The sequence below is a fragment of the Camelus ferus genome, chromosome 19 (genome assembly GCF_009834535.1).
Source record: "Camelus ferus isolate YT-003-E chromosome 19, BCGSAC_Cfer_1.0, whole genome shotgun sequence".
Classification (NCBI taxonomy): Eukaryota; Metazoa; Chordata; class Mammalia; order Artiodactyla; family Camelidae; genus Camelus; species Camelus ferus.
This window is the reverse complement of record NC_045714.1, coordinates 24,766,965-24,786,434: the sequence shown is the minus strand read 5'-3', so window position 1 is coordinate 24,786,434 and position 19,470 is coordinate 24,766,965. Positions and strand designations below refer to the sequence as shown.

The 19,470-nt window shown below is 44.1% G+C and overlaps 1 protein-coding gene across 1 annotated transcript in view; it reads right to left on the bottom strand.

The window, feature by feature from the left end:
• Positions 1-1,644: 1,644 nt before the first annotated feature.
• Positions 1,645-19,470, bottom strand: part of LOC116658040 — a 59,400-nt gene continuing 41,574 nt past the window's right edge. The window contains exon 5 of the mRNA XM_032462344.1: positions 1,645-3,751. Within this exon, the coding sequence (XP_032318235.1) occupies positions 3,697-3,751 (55 nt within the window). The 3' untranslated portion in view covers positions 1,645-3,696. The remainder of the gene's footprint in view (positions 3,752-19,470) is intronic.

The following is a 19,470-nucleotide window of genomic DNA, read 5'->3' as shown; positions in this document are numbered from 1 at the left end:
TGTGCTGATGGACATTTGTGTTGTTTCCATGTTCCTTGGTCTATGTCCCTTCTGGCAACAATTACTGATTTTCAATATTTTCCACCTTGAAATCCTTCCTGAAGGAGATGTGGTAACAGGAATCAAAAACAGTTACAGCACAGGGTTGTGTGTGATGGGCCCTGGGGGCTTGGTAGAAAGGTTGGCAGAAAGGATTTCAGATTCTGATCAAAAGATTCCTCCTCTTGTAGCCCTTCTGACCGCCTCTCTCGCAGCCTGCCTTACAAGTCTGACCAGTCCCTTCTGTGAATCCTACTGTATTGTGCACAAATTTTGTCCAATTGGTGTCATCCAGCAGGTAACTTAGGTGAGGCACCCAAGCTCCTGTGTTGGTTTCTTCCATCAGCCCTTAACTTCCTTGGGAGCCAGGACTGTCTCATTGCCCCAAGGATCCCTATTGCCTAGTGAGATGCCTGATACAGCTGGTACTTAACGAGCACATGGGTCAAATGGAGAAATCTGATCAAAGAAAAGGCCCTCATTTTTCAGACATGCCTACTTGAGTACATAGGGTAAAATGACATGTCTTCTGGGATTTGCTGTCAAATACTTCAACAAAGGACAAATAAAAGAAAAAAGGTCTCAATAAATGAAATATGGAAAAGTTTGTGAATTCCTTAATCTGGGTGATGGGCTTATTGTATTATACTTATTGATGTATACTTAAGTTATTTTATAATTTTACTGTCATTAGCTGAATAGCAAGTATTAATACGTATTAATTGAAATCCTTAGAACTGACCAAACTTACCCCACACAAAATCCTTCATATCCTAGTAGTCTGTCTTACAGAAATCTTTTCCCACAAAGACACGATAAAAGGGAAAGGCAGATCTGTGCAGTATTTCCACGTTGTCAGAAGACCAAAGGCCGACACAAAAGAAGAGATGGTAAAAGAGATAGAGAGGCTGAAATCAATGTCCTCAAAACCTAGCCAAGAATTCTAAATGGCCCAACTTAACTAACCTCAGCACTGCCACATCAAGAATGGGGCAAATAGCACCTAGTGGATTTGTTTATTAAATAAATAAATAATGATCCAGTTCCTACCACAGGCAATTATGATAAGACTGAGTATAAGTTCTAACACCAACTAGTGTGCAAATCATAATTTCTACTTGATTTAAACTGCTTCTTCTATAAAATTTGAATCTTTTTATTCTTAAGACAGATTTGTGGCATATAACCGAGTGATAAAATTTTCAACTCACTTGTATTAAAAAAGTTCACCAATGTGAGAGTTTATTACATCAACTATTGCTTTTTGGGAAACCCATGTGCCTTGTCACTCTTTCATAAGTTTTCCTGTGGAAAATTCAATCATTCATTCAGGAAAAGGCTGAGCAATATATCTCATGGAAAACCTTCATAAACTGCAACACAAGAAATTGAAAATGACTGTGAGCAGCCCGTGAAGCCGGCAGACACACACAGCGCACGGCTGTCTTCCAGCCTCGACTTTCTATAACCAGCAGGGAAAATGTGCATTTCAAGAAATAGACAAACACTTTTCAGGACCTGAGCACACAATTTCCCTTTCAGGGTTTAGTGGGCTTCCATTTAATTCTATGAGAAATGTTTAAAACAACAGAACAACAGCTGAGATAGGGTTTAAAGTAACTTTTATGTCTTAGTGAAAATAAAGCCAGCTGATAGCTATCATTTTTACCTTATTTGATCTCACTCTCTTAATTTACCTCCCCAACCTCCTCCGCAAAATGATGGTGAACGTCCCCTCCTGGGTCAGAAGGCTAAGTAGAAAGTACCAATCACATGGAGGTGTGCTTTGTTGTTTTATTTTTCAAAACAAACAAGTTTCATTCATGTGATTTAATAATTAAGATCAGAAACAAGCTCTACTCAATAAATGGTAGCCAACACATGTCGTCATAGCTGCTCATCAGGTTTGGCCCCACGTTACACACTTTTACATGGACATGTGCCATGTGCTGTCATGGGAAACGGTGAGTGGGGACAGGGCCTCTGCTCTCACAGGGCACACAGCCTGGTGGGGGAGGCGGTGTTCAGTCATTGTGCTTTTTTTTTTAATGTACTTACAAATTATGGGAAATGCTATTTAAAAAGAACAAAATGAGTCAATGAAAGTGAAAAATACAAGGACAGTATTTAGGCTGAGGGAAGACAGGGAACCTCTTTGAAGAGCTGACACTCCACTGAGACCCAAAGGACAGCTCCGGTGCTGGAGGTGAAGGGCAGGGACACACTGATAAAGGGCTGATATCCAGAATATACGAAAATATCTTTAAACTCAACAAGAAGGATGAATAACCTGATTAAAAAATGAGCAAAATGCCTGAACACACACCTCATCAAAGAAGAAATCTAGATGCCAAAGAAGTCTATGGAAAGATGCTCCACAGTATCTGTCATCAAGGGGATGCAGACTGATACAGCGAGTTACCCCTGCACACCTGTCAGAACTGCCAAAACGCGGAACACTGACAGCACCGAATGCTGGTGAGGATGTGGAGCGACAGGAATTCTCAGGCATTGCTGGAGGGAATGTAAAATGGCCCAAATACTTTGGAAGTCGGTCTGGCAATTTTTTACAAAACTAAACGTACTCCTAACATATGATCCGGCAACCGTGCTCCTTGGTGTTTACTCGACGAAATGGAAACATGTCCACACACAAATCTGCATACAGATGTTAATAGCAGCTTTATTCATAATCACCAGAACTCAGAAGCAACTAAGCTGTTCTTCAGTAGGTGAATGGATAAATAAACTGTGGTCCAGCCAGAAAATGGACTACTATTTTGTGCTAAAATGAAATGAGCTATCAAGGCATGGAAAGACATGGAGGAACTTAAATGCATATTACTAAGTGAAAGAAGCCAATCTGGGAAGGTTCTGCATCTGTGTGATTCCAACTGTATGGTGTTCTGGGAAAGGCAAAACCACAGAGACTAAAATATCAGTGGCTGTCAGAGGCTAGAGGGGAAGGAGCAATGAATGAGGTGCAGCACGGAGCATTTTTAGGGTCAGTAAGACAGACTACTCTGTACGATGCTGTGATGGTGGATACGTGTCATTGTACATCTGTCCAAACCCACAGAGTGCACACCACCAAGTGTGAATCCTAGTGTCAAGTCTGGGCTCTGGGTGATGATGACGTGCCAGGGTAGGTTCACCCATTGTCACAAATGCACGCTCTGGTGCAGGTGTCAATAGTGAGGAGGCTGTGGGGACAAACTGCAGTTCATACACCCAATCCGGCCCCAGCCACCCCTGTGAATAAAGCTCTGTGGGTGTGTGGATTGTCCGGCTGCTCTGGCGTCTGAACAGCAGAGCTGAGCAGCTGCACCAGAGATCAGGATGCTTGCAGACCCTGAAATATTTACTCCCAAGCCCTTCACAGAAAAAGTCTGCTGAGCCCTGTTCTACACGAATCAGAATTCACCCTGATGAGACAGGACAGCAGGGCCCAAACCAGGCATGGTTAATGGGACTGAAGCGATGTTTTAGTTCCAACACCTTTGCTGAATTCCTGCAGATCCAGCGACAGAATGTAGCCAGGAAGCGTCTGCAGAAGGAGTCGGGAGCAGGCCTTCCCGCCAGGCTCCGGGATGCCGGGGGCCGCGCGCTGCACGGGGGCCACCCGCTTGAAGAAGGCGGACTTGCAGTGGCAGCCGATCAACTCATAGAGCTCGGAGAGGATGCTGCACCGCTGAATTCTCTCCTCGGAACGCTGAAGCACAGGGAGAAAAGCAGCAAGCGTCTGAACGAAACATGTAAGTGAAAAAAGACACGTAAAAAATGTTTTCCCGTAAAACAGAGACCTGATGACACAGGAAGGAAGAGGAAGGCTGACTTAGTGCACTGACGGGACCGCATACAGAAACGCAGGGAAGCAGCGCTGTGCAGAGGCTCCAGACCCCCTCTGGGCCCCACCTCTCCACGTTCAGCCTGTCCTTCTACTAGAAAGACCCGTGTTCCCTGAAACAGAGGAATCTGCTATCTAAACATGAGACACAGAGAAGGGAAAGAGGAAAAGGAAGGGAAAGTAAAGGAACAACAGTTCATCTAGACCCTAGGGTTTGGGCTGGGACTTTCACCAAACACACAACTTCTCAAAGCACAGAGCACACAGTGAGAGGCTGACAGAGTGACTGCGACTTCTGCTCCTTAAGCACCAGCTACCTGCCAGCACATGCTGCGCCCCTTACTGAATCATTACAATCATCTCAGAAACTATTACTACCCCGGCTCACAGGCAAGGAAATCTGAAACTCGGGGAGGAATTATTATCATCCTGTACAAAGTCCCACGGCCCAGAAGTGTCAGAGCCTCCGGCAGACCCTGGACTAAAATGCTCCTCATCACCACGGGCCCTGAGCCTTCAGGCTGAGGCCACGTCAGGTCTGCCTTGGCCCAGAGCACGAATCTGTGGGAGTGCTCCCACTCGAAGTGCCAGGCCAAGACCCTCAGGAACCTATGAAATGAAACCAAATCCCCAAACTCATTTCCAACCCACTGCCCTGTCCGGGAGGACTGCTCGGCACATCTGCACTGTCACCTGTGCACAGGCTGAGCAAGGGGCCCAGACAGTGACGTGACGTCCCAGTGGAAGTGGCTCGGAGACCGATTCATCACAGGACAGACTCTCCCGTCTTCCAACGTTAACTCTCCATTCCACTTTCCAACTGGAAAGTAAGTTTAGACTTGTTTTCCTCTCCTAGAAACAAAGAGAGTGGTAACATCAGCAGGAAACTCAAGATAGAGGAAGAGTCTCCTGGCCATTTGGAAGGATAGGCCGGGGAGGGAACAGAGACAGGAATCAGGAAGACCCGTGTTCCAGTCCAAAGTCTGCACGTCACTCGCTTTGACACTTTCCTTATTAATACAGGTGATAAAATCTAATTATGATTGTTGGGAAAATTAAGTGAAATAACGAATACCATTAGCATAGGTCTAAAATCCTCCATGAGTGTTCAAGAAATGGACGTGATCATGGTTAGTTACTGTCTGCCAAGTCTTGGGTGCTAAGCCCACATCAGCCAGCCAGAGATGTGCCAGAGAATGCCTCAGCAGCCAGCAGCCTTCTCCAACTTGGGAACTCAGTTCTGAAGAACAGGCAGTGGTGGATGCTTTGGAACACTCTGGAGGTAGCACTCCAGTGATGACTTTAAAAAGCTGGGGAGAATTTAGGGGACCATACATTTCAAGTACAGAAAACACACTCCTGTGTTTACCCACATTCATCTCTAGCCATGATGATTCAGAGAGGAAATACATATTCAAACGTACACCAATTTCCCACATAAGTGCATCAAAACAATTTGGAAAGAATGTAACTTTCTTCTCTAGATCACACAGCAGGGATTACAAGGTTTGTACTGACAGCCCTACTTGTGAAACATCTGCTAACATAACTGGGTCCACTATCAGTCATCATCATTCAAAGAGAAGGATTGAAAAGAACAAAGCCAAGCTTAATACCCTCTGGTCTTTTGATGGGTTATGATGTCACAGAGGAGACGGACAGGTCAACAAGGAACCACTCTGCCGTGATCACGGAGCCAGGGAACGGGAGGGGCTGGCAAGATGTATGATCGCAGCCGCAGCTGTGCCCGCACTTCTAGGCAGGTACCCAAAGTCACCTCGACAAGGTGTCAAACGCTTGTGCCCACGTCCTCATCACATGACATGTATTAAAGAGAAATTAAAACCTATAAACAGCCAATACCCTTGGTGGGTACACCGTCCAAAGAGCAAAGTCACAGTTTGACAACTGGCCATCTCGGTTCCCTGGGATTCATTCTTGGAGAACCTTAAAAACCACTCTTCTGTCCTCAAGAAGTGCTGCCTAATTGTCCTATATTTGGCTCAGGGTTGGAGCACGTTCATGTGGACTTCAACGTCTGCACACATTTGACTGTCTTTCTCCAGGTTCACTTGTCCATTCTGAAGAGGCCTGAGCTAAGTCCATCCTCCTTAAGATCCATTCCCTCCAGTGACAACTCATTGAGCCTGCAATTAAAAGCCAACTGAACAAGACTGTCCTCAGCTAAAAATGTCACCCACCCTTCACTGCTTTCTTAATCTCCTCTCCTGGCTAATTGCAACAGACTAACACCTCCCCCCATCAAGCTCCCCAACTATGTCAAATAGAAAGTAAGGTCCATAAAAGAGGAGACAACTCCATAGTCACCTCTGAATTCCTAGCATATAGTAATATCAATAAATAGAACTATGATTATGGCTTCTTTCCTTTAAAACCTTTTTGGTAAGTTAAATGAGACCTTGGAAGAGAGGTGTTTGCGGTCCAGTATCTTGATCCACAAGACTCTGGAGGCCTTTTTCGGAATGGCTGTTCACTGATTCATTCAAAACACAACTTCTCATTCCAGGAGGAGCTGTGCTTTTCTGCCAGGAGTTTGTGGTCATTCTCATGCCAGAACAGCTTTAAACTAAATCCTTACTTTGAACTTGTTATTTTTCCCCTCTTCCAACAAAATGGACTTTCCTCACTTTCTTGCCTTGAGGAATGTTTTTCTTTTTTTGTTTTCTAATTCACCCTTTGGTAAAGCAGGCTTCTCAGGATGGGCTTGGCCTTACATAGGATCAGCCATCCAACTCCCAGTGTGAGAGGCCTGGGGCTCACCTCCTGCCCTCCTGTCAGGGCAACTGAAACTCAGTTCAGGAGACAACCGGCCCCCCAGGGCTTCTAAGGCTTGCTTACCTCCCAGAATCCCTGCTTTCTGGTTTGTCTTGGCTTCTGAGGATTTCCCCTCACTTTCTTGACAATTAGCTGAGCAGCTTGAAAGATGAGGAAGGAAGGTTTCATTTCTTAATCATCATTTTAAGGAATTTGTGTAATGAAGGTTTTCACGAGATTCTAGAACCCTCCATTGCCGAGACAGAAAACACACTAGATATTTCCTAAATTTAAGTATCATGTGCATTTTTTCTTTCCTTTTGTTTTCTTAACTGCTAACAGACATTTTTTAATTAACAAAAAAATAAGGCCCCAAATAGGATAGAGCCTTGCAGGGGCATACAAAATTAAAGGGCAAAGACAGAAAAATGATCAATACTCTACAGAGTAAATAAAATACATACACTATGGATCAGATCAGCAATTCTCAGTAACAGCTAATTGAAACATGACCATGAGGTAAAATGTCTCTCCTGTCAGGAGATGGCCAACCGAAAATAGAATTAAAACAACGAACTAAAATTCTAAGTCTGGCAAGGTATAGAAGGCTACCAGCTAAATGTGTCTTCTTCTGGAAAAGAGGGAGGCTCACCAGCCCTTTACTGTGGAGCCTGAGCCCAGGGGAGGGCGGTGAAGTGAGCTCTGTAAGTACCCAATTAGCAAAGTAAGTGATGAATTAAGAGACGTGAGCTTTGATGACAGAGATGATACTAGTATTCACTTGTCCTGTAAAGTATGTCTTCACGTTCAGTGATCAATACCTCGGGGTCCTCAGGGATTGAGATTATAGGAAAATGCACAGCCTGGGCCAAGACCTCCTCTGTGTGCTCGTGACATTGCACTTAGATGTCTCAAGGGCACCTCCAACTCTACCTGCACAGAGCTGACTTCACGGTGCTCCTCCCATAGCCGTCCTGCCCAGGGCCCCTGGTCTGGGCAAGGTCTCCCTGCTTCTCCCAGCTCAGGCCCATCACTCACAGATGTGAATGGACCCCTCCTTCAGGGCTCAGATTTCCTCAGTCACCGAGTCCCACCACCCACACCTGCCCTACCAGGTACTCACTGGCACTCACTCAGCACTGACTCTGTGCTGGGGACCACGCTGCACACTGTGCACACGTTATCTCACTGGATCTCCACAGCAGTCCTGGGAAGTCGGTACATCACTGCTTTAATTGATTAGATAAATTGTTTCACTTCCTTGAGTGCGTCATCCAAAGTGACACGGCTACTGAGCCACAAACATGGGACTGAAAACCACTTGAAAATTGAACACTGCTACACCTCGCAGCCACCCTACTCTGACTCATCACATCACCTCCTGCCGAGCCTTCTAAATGTTTCCAAGCATTCTACAAGACAAAAGTGATTTACGAGAGCAAACCACTCCCCTACTTAAAATCTGTCAATGACGGTCCACTGCCCTTAGGAGAAAGCCCCACCGGGCCTGAGCACAGCCCAACGGCCCAGCATCCTCGTTCCCTGTGCAGCCGCACTGCCTCACCCACCACGTAACTCTACACGTGCCATGTCCAGGACAGGGATGCTGACTCCGTACAACCCAGGGCTCATCTCAATCGAACAATGATCACCCTCTTCAGTGGTCACCCTCTTCATTGCTGACTCTCAGAAAAATGTTTTCTCTGGATAAATCAATATCTTTTTCCTTACAACTTCCAGTCATTGATAATAAGCTCCCCCCGAAAGAGAGAAGACCTAATTCTCTGTCTCCTTATCTATAAAGTGAGAATAACAAGGAAATATGTGAAGTTTTAAGAGAAATAATATTCATGTGAGGCTGAGGGACAATTCTCAACATACAGTAAGCACTCAATATGTGCTTACTTAATATTAATAAGAATAGATTCCATTCCAGCAACCTTAAATCAATGCTTTATGGCTTTGTCCAACAGACTACAAACTGTTGGACGAACCCCTTTGAGCAGATCAGCACAAGCACACTGGGAGAGGTAAGCGCTGGCTCCAGTTACAGCTGCAGCCAACCAGCACTACGGGGCGGGGGCAGTTTGCTCAAACTCTTACACGTTGTTTGAGCATTTAGTTGTAGTAATTGATTAAAGATAGGTGTTCTTTATTCAAAGCTCCTGAAACATAAATCTTCAATGATTGATGGAAATTAGGTTTCAAGTACAACACTCTCACTAGAAATTATTTGAAAATGAGTCTTAGCTCCTCTGCACATCAAAAGGGCATGCTCTCAATGTATCTGACTAAATACACCGAAAGTGTTATTTAAAAGAAATTAAGATGAAACCATCCTGAATAAGCTCTCAGTATCATCTGCACAAAGCCCCACCCAAGGGTCTCATTTCTCACTTCCACATACGTGTTCAGGTAGCTTAACCTCAGTCTTGGTTTCTTATAACATGGGGGTGGGAAGAGTTGTGGATAGATTTATGTAGCAAATATAAACCTAGGGTATTTGCTGTGTAGGAATCCTAGAAATAAACAAATTGATATATAGTCCCACCCTTAAGAAACTCAGCCTTTCCATTTACAACAGCATTAAAAGTAAAATGAGAGATACATTAAATAAAAATTTACAAGATTTGTGCATTTAACATTTTGAAGTATCACCAAAAAACTTAAAAGATCTACATATATGGAAGACATCCCATGTTCATGGAATGGTAGACAATATTGTTAAAAACGTTAAAACTCCCCAAAGTGATCTACAAATTCAATGGAATCCCTATCAAAATTCAAGCTGACTTCTTTGGAAAAATTGAAAAACTGATCCCAAAATTCATATGGAAATGCAAGGGACCCAGGTCAGCCAAAACAATCTTGAAAAAGAAGAGCAAAGTTGGAGGACTCACTTTAAAGGTTACTACAAATCTATAGTACTCAAGTCAGTATGGTACTGGCATAAGGTTGGATACATAAACCTATGAGACACAATAAAAAATCCAGGGGAAAAAAAACTTACATTTACAGTCAGTTTTCCACAAGGGTGCCAAAAACACTCCATTGAAAGAATAGTCTATTCAACAAATGGTGAAGGGACACCTGGGTATCTGCAGGCAAAAGAATGAATCTGGAATCTGGACCCCCCTCCCATTATCTATAACAAATAAAAATTAATTCAAAATTGATCACAGACAATAATGTAAAAACTAAACCTATAAACTTTCTAAAAGTAGGCAGTATAAATCTTTGTGGTCCTAAGATAATATATTGTTTCCTAGATACAATAACAAGAACACAAGTAATAGAAAAGAAAAACAGATAAACTGGACTTCATGAAAATTAAAACCTTTTTATTGCAAAGGACATCACTAAGAAAGTGAAATGACAGGGAGAAGGGGGATAGCTGCAAGTGATAGAGCTGCGTGCTTGCGGGGAGCTGCCTCAAAGACTGAGGGTCGAGCACTCAGGGGTTAACAACCCTGTTTGCAAGACATAGCCCTGGGAAACTTGCTCTGCAAGGATTCCCTGTCCCGCCACCCCACCTTAAAGATTGTAGATTAACAGGTGTTTGTCCTGGAAGAGGATCTGGACTTTGTTCCTTGCCCAAGGAAGACAAGATAAGGAAATCATGACATCCTAACTTTATGACTACAATAAATATGTCCAAAACTGCATTGTAAAAGATCCTGAGGCACACTATGTAATCCTCCTTGGTATCCAATGTTTTTTCTCCTTAAGCATTATAAAAAGGATTGCTGAATAAACCACGGCGGCGGCGGTGTCTGGTCTTTGCCTCGGCAAGATGCAAGACCCGTCCCTCTCGATCCCATTCTTTGTGTGTGTGTCTGTTCTTTTTTCCTAGTTGTGGTGACCTGCGTCTTCGGACCTGTTCAGTTTTGCCGGCTGGCTCCGGCACGTGCTTAGCAAAAAAATAAAATAAATGAATAAATCTAATTACCTCCCCTATAAAGAAATTGTTTTAATGTTTAAAAAAAGTAAAGTGAAATGACAATCTGCAGAATAGGAGAAAAATCTTGCAATGCATGTATCTAATAAGAGACTAGGATCCAGGATATATAAAAAATGCTTACAACTGAACAATACAAAGAAAATCGACCCAATTTTTAAATTTGCCAAGGAATTAAATAAGATACACAAATGGCCAATAAGCATATGAAAAGATGCTCAGCATCACTAGCCAAATCAAAATCAAAGTGAAATCTCATTTGACACCCACTAGGATGGTTATAATCAAAACATGGACAATAACAAGTGTCAGTCAGGAGGCAGAGAAATGGGAACCCTCATGTGCAGCCAGTGGAAAGGGACAATTGTGCCGGTTCTTTGGAAAAGTCTGGTGTTTCCTCAGAAGGTTAGAATTATCATTTGGCTCAGCAATTCCACTCTTACATATACAGTCATCCCTCAGTATCCTCGGGGGGTTGGTTTCAGGAACCCCTCCACCCTGCATACCATAATCCAAGGATGTTCTAGTCCCTTCACAATCAGCCATCCGTATCCATGAAGTGGAAACTACAGATATGGCGGGCCAACTGTACAGCCAAAAGAATGAAAACATATTCTCACAAAAACTTGCACATCAATATTCATAGCAGTATCATTCAGAGTAGCTAAACAATATCCATCCATCAATGAATGGATAAACAAAATTATTAAGAACTGTCCCACAAACTTTTGGTCATTGAATCTTTGACAAAGGAGGTGAGAACATACAATGGAGTAAAGACAGCCTCTTCTGCAAATGGTGTAGGGAAAACTGGACAGCTGCATGTAAATCAATGAAGTTAGACTACTCCCTCACAGCATACACAAAAATAAATTCAAAATGGCTTAAAGACTTCAACATGTAGACAAGACACTATAAACCTCTTAGAAGAAAACATAGGCAAAACATCTGACATACATCTCAACAATGTTTTCTAAGAGCAGTCTACCCAAGCAATAGAAATAAAAGCAAAAATATACAAGTGGGATCTAATTAAACTTACAAGATTTTGCACAGCAAAGGAAACAATAAGCAAAACAAAAAGACAACCTATGGAATTGGAGAAAATATTTGCAATAAATGAGACTGACAAGGGCTTAATTCCCAGAATATATAAACAGCTTTTACACTTAATAAGAAAGAAAAACACACAATTGAATCCAAAAATGGGCAGAAGACCTAAACAAACATTTCTCCAATGGAGACATACAAATTGCCAATAGGCACATGAAAAAATGCTCAATATCATTATCAGAGAAATGCAAATCAAAACTACAATCAAGTATCAACTGACACCAGTCAGAATAGCCATCATTCAGAAGTTCACAAACAATAAATGCTGGAGAGGATGTGGAGAAAGTGGAATCTTCCTACACTGTGGTGGGAATGCAGTTTGGTGGAGCCATTGTGGAAAACAGTATGAAGATTCCTCAAACACAGTATGGAGATTCCTCAAAAGGCAAAAAATTGACTTCAGACATGACCCAGCAATCCCACTCCTGGGCATATATACAGAAGGAACCCTAATTCAATAATACACCTGCACCCCAATGTTCAAAGCAGCACTATTTACAATAGCCAAGACATGGAGACAACATAAATGTCCACTGACAGATGACTGGATAAAGAGGTTATAGTATATTTATACAATAGACTATTACTCAGCCATAAAAAATAATAAAATAATGCCATTTGCAGCAACATGAATGGACCTGGAGAATGTCATTCTAAGAGAAGTAAGCCAAAAAGAGGAAGAAAATACCATATGAGATCGCTTATATGTGGAATCTAAAAAAAAAAATAAATAAAAAATAAAGACAAACTTATTTACAGAACAGAAACAGACACAGAGACATAGAAAGCAAACTATAGGTTACCAGAGGGGAGAGGGTGGGGGAAGGGATAAATTGGGAGTTCAAGATTTGCAGATACTGACTATGTATAGAATAAACAGCAAGTTTATACTGTATAGCACAGGGAAATATATTTAATATCTTATAGTAACATGTTTAAAAAGAATATGAAAGTGAATACATGTATGTTCCTATATAACTGAAGTGTGCTATACACAAGAAACTGATGCAACATTATAAACTGACTAGACTTCAATGAAACTATTTTTAAATAGACCAACAATGAAAAAAAAAGAAAAAAGATAATTATCAAACCAAAAGAATAAAGTACTGATTCAGGCTACAACATGGATGAACCTTGAAACATTAAGCTAAAATAAGCCAGACAGAAAAGGGCAAATACTGCCCTTTTAAGTGAAGTGTATCTAAGCATTCATTGTACTAGTCCTGTAAATTTTCCAGAGATTTGAAGTCTATGAAAATAAAAATAAAGTGTATTATTCATTAAAAAACATAAAACGATTCCTCACAGGAGGGCTTTAATTATTAAATGCAGAAATGCATGTAAAACTCTTGGAACAACACTTTGCACGGCCACAGACAATCACTGCTGTCACTGCCACTCAAGGTGGTGCCAGCGCTGATGAGAGCTGCCTCCACTCGCTCCCCTGCAGACAGGAGTGAGGGCCTGGGCTCTGACAGGCAGGGTGACTGTGAATCTGGGTCAGACACAGCCACGCCCCAGACTCTGCCATACCCAACATTCTTATACAAACTGCTCCATGTAACATAAACACGCTACAGGGATGTATCTTACAACACAGGGAATATAGCCAATGTTTTACAATAACTATAAATGGAGCATAACATTAAAAATTGTGAATCTATTGTACACCTGAAACATATCATTTTGTAAATCAGCTATACCTTTATAAAAAATCAAAAAATAATTTAAAATTGTTATCACTTTAGTATTCAATTCGGTTTTTAAGTAACTACTAAACAGCTTAGAATGTATAAGAGCATTTAAGTGTGACAAGTTTGTTTACATATTTATTTACTATCAGCCTCCTGCTAAAAGAGAAATTAAACAAATTTTTAAACACAGCTTAGCAATTGTAACAACAAAAAGACAAATGTGAGACTGAAGAGAAAATAGAGATTCAATACTTAGATGAAACCAGGGGGAGGTAAAGTCATAAAAATGCATGCCTTGAAGTCAGGGTAAGTGTTAAAGGCCGACTAGAAATTCAGCTGTAAGATTCTTGGCAGTTAAAGCAAAAAGATGATGGGGTGGGTGGTAGAGCTCGGTGGTGGAGCCTGTGTTAAGGTGCACGGAGTCCTGGGTTCAAGCCCCAGAGCCACCACTAACAGATAAATGCACCTAATTACTTACCCCCCCAAAAGAACTCCAAAGAAAAGAAAAAGAGAAATTTCTTTCCTAAAAAAAACCTGATATTAAATGTAGATTAAATACTTAAAAAAAAGAAAAATAGAAAAAGATGAGTGACAGAAGCCATAAAGCCCCGTGAGATTAATCTGCGATGGCTGCTGGCACATCCCCATGTCCCAAGTGGGAGAATCTGAAACATCCTTCTCACCACTCAGAGTCATCCTCAGCCCACCCCACCCCGCCCCCTGCTAAATAAGGAGCACAGGCAGGGCCCAGCTTTGCTCTCTCTGTGTCATCACAGTGAGACAGGACCGAAAGGGGCAGAGCAAAGCCATTCAAGGAAGGCCACAGCAATTAACATCAAAATGGTGAAGGATTCAACCCCCAATAGGCCTTGAGGCTCAGGACGAAGAGATTTAATTTCTAGCAGATCTTGAGCTTCACTATACACCCATTGTACTAGTAACATGGTGAATAACATGCCCCCAGGCACCATTGCCGTCCCAAGGCTAGCCACAAAAGGTCAAAGGGTGGGAAATGGCCAACTCTCTGGGAATCCCAGCCCCTTCCACTTAGGCTGGTCCTTCTACATTATTAGCATATGAAGCCACCAAGCCCATGAAAACAAGCAACACAGCACCGCCTCACGGTCACCCCTCTCTTTCCCTCTTTGGAGAAGGCCCAAACTCTGTGGAGTGTGTACCTACTTTTAATCTGAGCACCCAAACCCCACACCTTGTGGCCTTTCTCTTGCCTTTCAACGTATCTCTCTGAATAAATCTACCTTTACTCAACAGTGGCTTGCTCTTGAATTCTTTCCTGCACGAAGCCAAGGACCTACATCTGGCGGAGCACATCCCAGGGGCTCAACCAAAGCCTGGGACACAGCCCTTCTCATGCCCCACGTTTTTTTTCTTGTATCAACAGGACTGGGTTGTGAAGGGAGCTCTGAGGCCCCAGCTAAGGGACAGAAGCAGCCCCCAGGGCTCGAATTGGCTGGCAGCCACTCCCACAGCAGGGGCCTGGGGTCTGCCCTGTTCTCTGTGGTTCTCTGTTGTGCTGACTCCCCAAAAAGAGAGCGTTCTCCCTAGGCCTGTCCCCACAAAACCCTTCACTCCAAAATACAAGCACATCATGTTACAGTCCTCTTGTTCAACCAGGAAATTTTCAGCCCGCTTTTTCCTTCCCCAGAAAAGAACCTAAATGTCCTCCCTCTGATCCCACCACTTCTTTCTTTGTGAGAACTCTGCACTCCCCACACACCATCCTGAACGCTGGTGCTTTGCTGGCTGGGACTGAGATGTTTCAGTCTCACACAGCCTGCGTCCTTTCACTTTCCCCTTTCTACCATAAAAAAGCCTTTCCTGACTCTCCCACCCCTCTGATTCTGAACTTCACAAAGTGCTGAGGTTGCAGTCACTGTGTGCATACCTCCCAGTTTTGGCTAGGTTTCCTTTGCAATATATTCACTAAGGAGCTGCATCAAGAAGTTTAAAGAGGCTATTCTTACATCTGAGAGGAGGAGCCTGCATTAAATTTAAATGGCATTGAAGAGTTAACCAGTGATAGAGAGGTCGCAGGTTCTAGTCAACAGTGTCATAAGGCAAAATGTCCTTCAAAGGCTCAGAGTGGTTTCTGAACACATAGTCGGCAGGGAGGAGGTGCCAGGCAGTAGGTGGGGTGAGTGACACAGGGTACGCTCCCCCAGCGGGGGAAGTATTGGATTTTTTTCTAGTTTTCCAAACAATTTCTTAGTACCTTTTTCCCCTATTGTCACATACCATTTCCTATGAATTAAGAAAATCAATGTCGGTCATTTGGGCCACTTGGGAGAAGCTACACGATGCCATTCACAGGGCTGGGACATGAGAGCCACACCAGTCTAGGTTGAAAGACCAGTGGAGGTATTTCCAAGGTAATCACGGGCATGCAGCAAACTCCCCAACTTCAATGACCTCATCTCAAAGGTGGGGCCAGTAAAACTACCGAGCAAAGTGCGTGATGACTATAGCTGACATCTGTTTACTAGGTAAGTGCCCGTGACAGCTGCTGCTTAATGGGGAATGAGTATGATCAACGAGGCCCAGTCTACGTGGTCACACGCGCCCTGCCTTCCTGCCTTGGTGCAGCAGCAGAGCTTGCTTAGCTGAGATGAACGCCCCCAGAGCAGCCCTGAAGGGAAAGCTCCCAGCTCTGCACGGCTAGGCGTGTTCCTTTCCTTGTCAGAGCTGATCACATTTTGCAGTTGTCTGTTTTTATGTTTATCCCTTTAGTACCTGCCTCCCCTCCAGAGTTTTGCTCAAGCAGCACAGGGCCAGGTGTGTCTTGCTGCCTACTGGATATTCTCGGCTGGGAGACAGCCGAACCCCACGGCTGGCTCTGGGGCTGAACGGAGAGGTCAGAAACCCCAGGGGCCCATGCTGAACCGAGGCTTCTGCACCCAAAATTATGGTCTGACTTTGGGCAAATTACACAGTCTTCTTTACCCTGAGATTCCTCATCTGTCCATGAAAATAAATGCCCATGGCACACAGGGTTACAAGGATTAAAGGAAATCACCAAATTCACAACCTGTTCAAGGGGCTACCAGTGCGTCCTCAACAGACACTTGCTGCCTTTATGGCTCTGACACACGCCAAGCGGGGCGGCCGCACACAGTGAACACTGCTAAGTGCCAGTGTGTTAAGTGCTTCATGTGTTTTATAGTACTGTTTACAACTTACAACAAACCCAGGAAGAAACGAACATTATCATGCCCATTTCACAGATTCACCAACAGGTTAAGGGAGGTTACATACTAGTCCAAAGCCCTATGGTGAGGAAATGGCGATTTAAACCTGAATCTGGGCCCAGGCCTGGGCTCCATCTCTCTCCCATCAACCTGACCACTTGCCTATGAAATCCACCTGTCCAATCCACAAGTTTGCAGCCGGCCAGCTCTTAAATGCAATGTGTGACACCGTTTGTCAATGTTGGTTAATTACCATAAACTGCTCTCAGAAAGCGCTACAGAAAAGACAGGTGGACCCAAATCACTGCCCACAAAGAAGAGGAATTCTGCCTTGCCTTCTCCTGTAATATGCAGAAACCCTTCCCTACACCACCAAATATTTTTGTATGCTTCACCTGTGTTTATGTTTGCACATGGCTTATTAAATTAGAAGGTACCTGCAGTAATTCCATCTCGGTTTCCAAGTTCCCAGATTATCCATAATCAGTCTGTGAATGAAAACACTACAATGTGAATGAAAATACTGCAACCATGTCAGTAAAAAATGAATGCTGAAACCAAGTCATCAGTGGCTGCCGCCACACCCCAGCGAGGACAGGCCTGCAGCCCAGCCTCTCAGCCACTCACAGTGGTGCCCTCTGAGCGGACTCAGAATAAGAAAGGACAGGATACTTGCCCTAGATAGCTAGGTGCTTGTCAAAGGAATGAATTCAATGACCTAAATGTTTGCTTCTTCCCATACATGGAAAAACACTAAATTCTTGAACTTGAGATACCTGGCTTTCTTTAGATAACAAGCAATATTTTATTGTTCCAACTACCTGGTCTTTGTTGTAAAGCTCCTATATAGCCTAGCTCCTCCCCTACGTCTTGGGAGCAGTCCCTCAGAGTGATCTGAGAGGCTGTCATCTCTGCTCGAGTCCTCCCACCAAATAAAACATAACTCTTAACTGTTAGGCTGCACGTTTATTTCAATCAAGTCCCAGAATAGACACAACTCATCAATTCTGTAATGGAACACACTGGATCAGGAACCAAAAGCGTGTTCTAGTGCAGAAAAACTACAGGTCCCTCTTTCTTCCTGTCATTATAAAATCCCACCGGAACTCATTACTTTGCTGTCTGCTCACCTGGCAACCAAACTCAGAGAAGAGTCACCTCAGCTGATTGCCCTGCTGGGGAGGACACCCTGCAGCAGCATGGGCGGGCTGCCTGCCCTCCCACATGCTCTGCTGACCTCTAGTGTCCTCCGTGGAGACCAGGGCAACAGAGCTGTTCCCAACAGCTGCAAAGACCCACATATTAAATAAAAGCATTTTATTTTATACGGTATGTTACGTATATACCCATCTCTGAAAACAGCTTCGCCAGAAGCCCAAATTTCAACATTAATCTGCAAAGGCAATTCCAGTCACCAAGGGAAAGCAAGTCTTAAGACGATGCTAAGTCCTCCAAAGTCCTCTCCATGAAGACCGTCAACCAAACTGCCTGCAGCTCTGCAGCTGCAGGCGGCTACATGTCTGTTTTTAAAGCAACCCCTTCCTGTCCTCGGGCGCTACAATGTCCCTCTAAGCCCTCCCATCTCAGGTTAAGAGCAGCCGCTGTAGAACCTTGCAGGGCAGCACTGACAGGACTGGACACAGAGGATCAGAACTAATCTAAGCCTTCTGATGACACGAGCTTGTCACTCTGTCACTTTACAGATGAACATATATAGAGAGAGAGGTGGGGTGATATTGCTCAAAGTCACACAGCTAATAAGTGGCAAAGTGTATAACTCTGCTCATCCCTCCGGCGTGAAGTCCCAGCTGGGACGCCCACAGGGATCTCTTATGCCTGCCTGACCAGTCCTTTCCTGTCACTCATGACCCACCACAGGGTCTGACCCTAGCCTGCATTTTCAGCATGTTTTCCCTCCAGTTTCTCTGAACAAGACTGCTCGGGCCACTGTATGACTTCTGGCTCCCCGAACCCTCCGTGATCAGGCTGGTCTTGCCTGTGCATCCAGCACCCTGCTCAGAGGCTCTTCCTCCCCTGCAGGAGGACGTTTACACTCTCCGCAGCGACACCCCCTCAGGGGAGCCCTCCTCTCGCCCTCAGCATGGCAGGTGTCCCAGGCCACATCCCGAGCTGCCCCATTAGGACTACGTGTGCCCAGGTCTGCTAGTCAGACCAGCAGACTCAGAAACAGGGATTATGCCCGGGTCACCCTGCAAACCTACTGCCTGCCTCACAGCCCCCAGCCAGCAGGTCACCTGGAAGTCACACCAAGTGCCCCACCCAATCCAGAAGTCTCTTCATTTGCCAGCACCGCTGATGACTGGTTTCCAACCTTTGGTATCTTTCACACAAAACAGCAGCTTCCACTGTGAAGCGGGGGGTTTTTGCTTCTGCTCCCCATCCTTACTGGAAACAACAAGGGAAACCAAAAGGCCTTTTCTTAACTCTTTTCTGATGACACCTTCCCACCCACAATACTCACATGCTCAAGAGCTTTGGGTCCACTTGGTTTTGTTTCCCTTATGCTAAGTGGCTCAAAACACTGCGGGATTCTTTTTCTTTTGAGGGTATTTGTTGTACTCAGTTTATCGGCTTTAATCTGTTTTTGTCTCTCTCTTCAGTATCCCTAGCAGTTGCCACTTCTTACTCCCTTCAGCCGCAACACTCCCAACATCTAGTCTAGGAAATCAGCTGTGATGAGGAGCCCGGGGGCAGTCACAGAAGACGGAACTAAGGCACAGAGAGGCGACATAATTTGCCCAAGAAGATCAGCTACAACCCCAACAGTGTGTGTCACGTCCCTCTGTTTAACGCTTATGCTAAACAAGTTAACTT